At 36.4% G+C, this 4,543-nt stretch overlaps 1 protein-coding gene across 1 annotated transcript; it reads right to left on the bottom strand.

The window, feature by feature from the left end:
* Positions 1-455: 455 nt before the first annotated feature.
* Positions 456-4,455, bottom strand: LOC121963814 (U4/U6 small nuclear ribonucleoprotein Prp31-like; the record flags this gene model as incomplete). Its single annotated transcript, XM_042514059.1, has 7 exons — positions 4,119-4,455; positions 2,041-2,256; positions 1,901-1,961; positions 1,697-1,780; positions 1,491-1,588; positions 731-837; positions 456-625 (listed from the first exon to the last, which is right to left on the bottom strand). Coding segments are annotated over exons 2-7 (736 nt in total), but the record flags the coding sequence as incomplete, so codon positions are not given.
* Between the last annotated feature and the right edge of the window lie 88 nt (positions 4,456-4,543).

The following is a 4,543-nucleotide window of genomic DNA, read 5'->3' as shown; positions in this document are numbered from 1 at the left end:
AAAAAAATAGACAAGAAAATGAAAGAAAAAATAAATGAGAAAATTATCAAACAATTAGGAAGAAATACCAAGAAAGCCATTCTAATTATGTATTAATATATTAAAATATTTTTATTTCATTTTAACACTTTTTAGGTCATTTTCTTTTTCTTTTTGTGGTCTGTTACTTTTCTTTCATTTTATTGCCAGTCTAAGGTTATTTTCTAGCAAAATTTTACAAATATCTTGCTAATTTTTGGGTAATTTCTTGTTAAGTTGCTCATTGCCTTCATTGCATTTTTTGAAAGAAATCAGGCTCTGGTTTCAAAGGGTTTAATTGTACTCAATTCTGAGATCTTATGACTTTTAGACCAGTCTAAGCTCAAACATCCATTTAACCAACAGGGACATTAGTCGTTGGGAACGTCCCTAATCTACATTTTTTAAATACAAAATGGTTTTGTCGCATTTCTCACCCATGATCTTGGCAGCTGTTGATGCTCCAACAATGATGGACAGATTTGGGGCGATGAACGACATCCTGGACTCGACATATTCGTAGATCCTGTGTTTAGACTGGTTCAGCTCCAGAGCCATGTCACATGCCTCCTCCAGCTGCTTCAGTTCATCCTCACTCAGCAGTGACCTAAAACCATGAAAATACACAAAGTTGATGCATTGATGGGCATTAACCCTTAAACGTCCCGTGGATGGGAGCGATGACGGTAACCACAGACGTCTGTTCACTCACCCCTGTGTGGTCGAGGCTGTGACGCTCACAACCATAATAGTGGCGTTGGTGAGGATTTGCTGCAGAGTTTCATTGTTCTTGCATTTCTCCAAGTTATTTCCCAACTCCTGAGTAGGAAATACAAATGCAGAATATGATACTCAAACCAGACCAGAACCAGAATCCAGTGAATCGACAGGTATATATACATGCATATTCATACATATCTAAGTCCAAATAAGGAATCTGATTGTTGGTGCATAACATAAATGTAATATGAGAAAATTAAATTTAAAAAAGTAAAACAAATATTGCAAAAGTAAAGTGTCACAAATATAGGATGGAATAAAGTTATAATGTAAAATACTTGAAAAATAAATAAATAAATAAATATATACACACACACACACATACACACATTTATACAATGTGAGAAAATAACTTTTGTTTTCTAAACTATTTTACAACCCCTGGCAAAAATTATGGAATCACTAGTCTTGGAGGATGTTCATTCATTTGTTTAATTTTGTAGAAAAAAAGCAGCAGGGGTTGTATTATATTAATTTTCCTTAAGTATAAACATTCATTTCTGAGGATCTAAGAATTGTAAGCTTTTATATCTTAAAATAACAATTAATTATAGCATTAACCCTTTCAATCAGTGTAATTTCTCAACACAAACCCTCCAGGTCTTACATGAAACTTTTTTTTTTTTTTTTTAATCTTTTCATTTCTTTATTTTATTTTATTTTTGGAGAATAATCATTTCAACTCATCTCACCTTGACTGTGCGGATGTAATCTAGAGAATCTGGCACCAGAGACTCGAGCTCAGGGAACCTCTTGGAGTATTTGTCCCGAGTAAATTTATGAATGATATCTAAAGGCAGAAAAACACAAGAAAAGTTTGTAACACAGAGCAGAACAGCATTAAACCGTTAGTATTTTGTTGTTGTTTTTTTTAAACTAAGGAGGAAATTTAACTCACTGAGCTCGTTGTCGATCTCCACTGTGAGGTTATTGGCTGCGACGATCAGTCTGTATTCTGGGTCAGCCTCGACTGGACCGGAGACTAAAAGGAAACACAAACCAACTTTATTGAGGTTCTTTGTTGATATTCAACTATAATTAAATGTTGTTTGAAACTCCTTTAACACACAGAATGAAAAACGTGCTCATGGGTTGCACTCACCCTCTGAGTTCTTGCGCTGCTTTCCACTGTACACGGAAATTTTGTCCATAATCTCTGAAAACTGGAGACAAATTAAAATTATGCAGAGAAAACCCTGAATAGACACTCGTCTAAAACAAAAACTGAATGATAAAACTCACCTGTTTGCTATTACGGAGCTTGGCGATGGACGCTACACTCTCTGCTTTACTGTAGTCCACCTCCATCTCCTCTGGGATGTCTTCCAGCCCTGCCTCTGTCCGTCCCTGCGTCACCTCTCCATCACTCTCCCCCTCCTCTCCCTCTGGATACAACCCGTCCTCCCCCTCATCTCCGGCCTCCTCCAAATCTGCCAGCAGCTCGTCCGCCAGAGACATCTGCAATCAGGAGCAGAAAGTTTGAGGACATTAGAGGCAACTGGATAAACTGAGGTTACTCAGATCAGTTTACAAAATGAATCTGAGGGACCACAAGAGGTTTGAGTGTTACTGGTAGTTCCACAAAGTTAATCTTTCTAATATGTTCTAGTTTTTAGTAACTTAATTTTCTATCCTTACTGTCAAAGCTGATCGCAATAAAAAAGTCATGGTCCTAACCTTTACACTGATTTGTTGTAAGAGGACTTCAACACCAGAGGACGAAAACGAAGATGTTTAAATAAATATGAGGAATCAAAAGATCCCCAGAGGAAGGGTTGGAAATTAATTTCTAAATTCCTAAATCTACCAGCCACTTAATAGGTTACCACTGTTATTAGGTTAGGGTTTTTATTTATTTATTTTTTTTGGCTGGTGAGTGAAGCAAATCTAGCAGCCACTTGCTTGTTTTACCAGCATTTGGGCTGGTGGCTGGTGCTAATTTCCAACCATAGATGTTTTTTTTTTTTAATTTTTTTTTATTAAAGACTATATTTAGGACTTAAGAGAAAACATTTTTGTCATAAAACATGCTATTTATATATTATATATATTTCTCAAATCTCTAATGATTTTTTTTCTGGCAAAATACTGGATACTTCTACTCATTCAAGCCTCCAAAATTCCTTAAATTAGTCAATCTGAGAAGTGACCTTGTTGAAATAACTTTCTTTCTTGACTGCTAACAACTAAGGCTGTTACTCACAGGGTAACTGCCACAATGAAGATTTTTTTGTGACTTTGAGAATAAAGTCGAAATATTATGAGAAAAGGAAGTTATAATACTAAAAGAATAAACTCGTAATATTACTAGAATAAAACGTAATTTTACGAGAAAATGTTGTAATTTTATGAAAAAGGGGATATTATATTACAGAGATAAACAAATCACCAGCACACTTTAAAACAAGCGCAGCACAGGCAGCCACCTTAGCAACCACGGGTCTAAATGGTAGTTTAGCTCGTTTCCCGGTTTTGTTTTTCTCTTTTCAAAACGAAAATTTGTTGTCTGGTTGACTGTGTGTGGCACAACATGTCACTTTTATCTGCCAAGGTGGTTGCCTGTGCTCTCGCCTGTTGTATAATTTGCTGGCAATCTTATTTCCGAAATATAACATCCCCTTTCTCGTAAATTTACGAGTTTATTCTCGCAATATTACTAGTTTATTCTCGAAATTTCTACTTTTTTCTCGTAATACTATGACTGAATTCTCGAAATCTAACTATTTTTCTTCAACCTGGTCCTAATCCTCCGTCGCAATTACCTCACAGGTACCCATAGCTTCATTTTAAAGGTTCACAAGGCAACATATTGTGAAATACCTGCTTCATAGCGACAAAGAACTGCTGGTATTTCTCATCATAATGTCAATATAATTTGGGAAACAAAACTAGAAATTCAAACACAATGAAGAATGGTTGACAATGTTTCAATTTCATATCCGACAGATCACTGAATTAGCAGGTAAATACAAATCGCTAAAGTGAATAATGGTTTGTGATATCCTCAGAAAACATCTTCAAATGGGATTTCAAATCATCTGTTATGTTACATAGTGGTTGTTTTTCGTAGCTAATGCTTTCGTGGTATCACAGGCCCTGTTCAGACTACAACAACATCAGTAAATGTAACAAAGGACATACATTGGTACCGATAAAATCAGAGTATGTAGTTATGTGTTTGATAAAGATGTTTGTACAATCAAATTCAAAGCCGGTGGTTGTTTAGTTCATGTAGCCTCGGTGCTAGCTAGCTAGCTTTAGCAAACGTTTGCTTGACGCAGCCGGTCGTGTTAAAAACGCTTTAAAAGTAAAACAATTACCTCTAATCTTCAAACTCTGGTGGCCTGGAGAAGGAAAATAAATATGCCGCAAAAGGGCTTCAAATTCTTCTGTATTTTTAAGCAAAACGACTCGATGTTTTCCTCGGCAGTTTGTGGAGCACACTTAAAATGTTTGTCGCACACTGAATACGTAGCCTTTGAGCTGCATTATGGGAAATGAAGTCAAAAAGCTGCACAAACAAGGACGAGTGGACGCTTTTTGTGCGAAGGTTATCTTATTTGAATTCCTAATCTGACTTCCAACGGCACAAAAAAGATGTTTTTATTCCATGTTTTTCAACAGCTTCCCTCCAATTTCTATTTGCCTCCACTTATTTCTTCGTCTTTTCCCCCTCTGACCCATGGATGTATTGTAGGAAGTCCCGCCCCCACGATGCGCATGCGCACCCAACTAATGTGACGTA

This window comes from Plectropomus leopardus, unplaced genomic scaffold, assembly GCF_008729295.1.
Source record: "Plectropomus leopardus isolate mb unplaced genomic scaffold, YSFRI_Pleo_2.0 unplaced_scaffold12637, whole genome shotgun sequence".
In the NCBI taxonomy this organism is placed as follows: Eukaryota; Metazoa; Chordata; class Actinopteri; order Perciformes; family Serranidae; genus Plectropomus; species Plectropomus leopardus.
The sequence above is the reverse complement of the archived record's forward strand: the minus strand, read 5'-3'. Positions and strand labels throughout refer to the sequence as shown.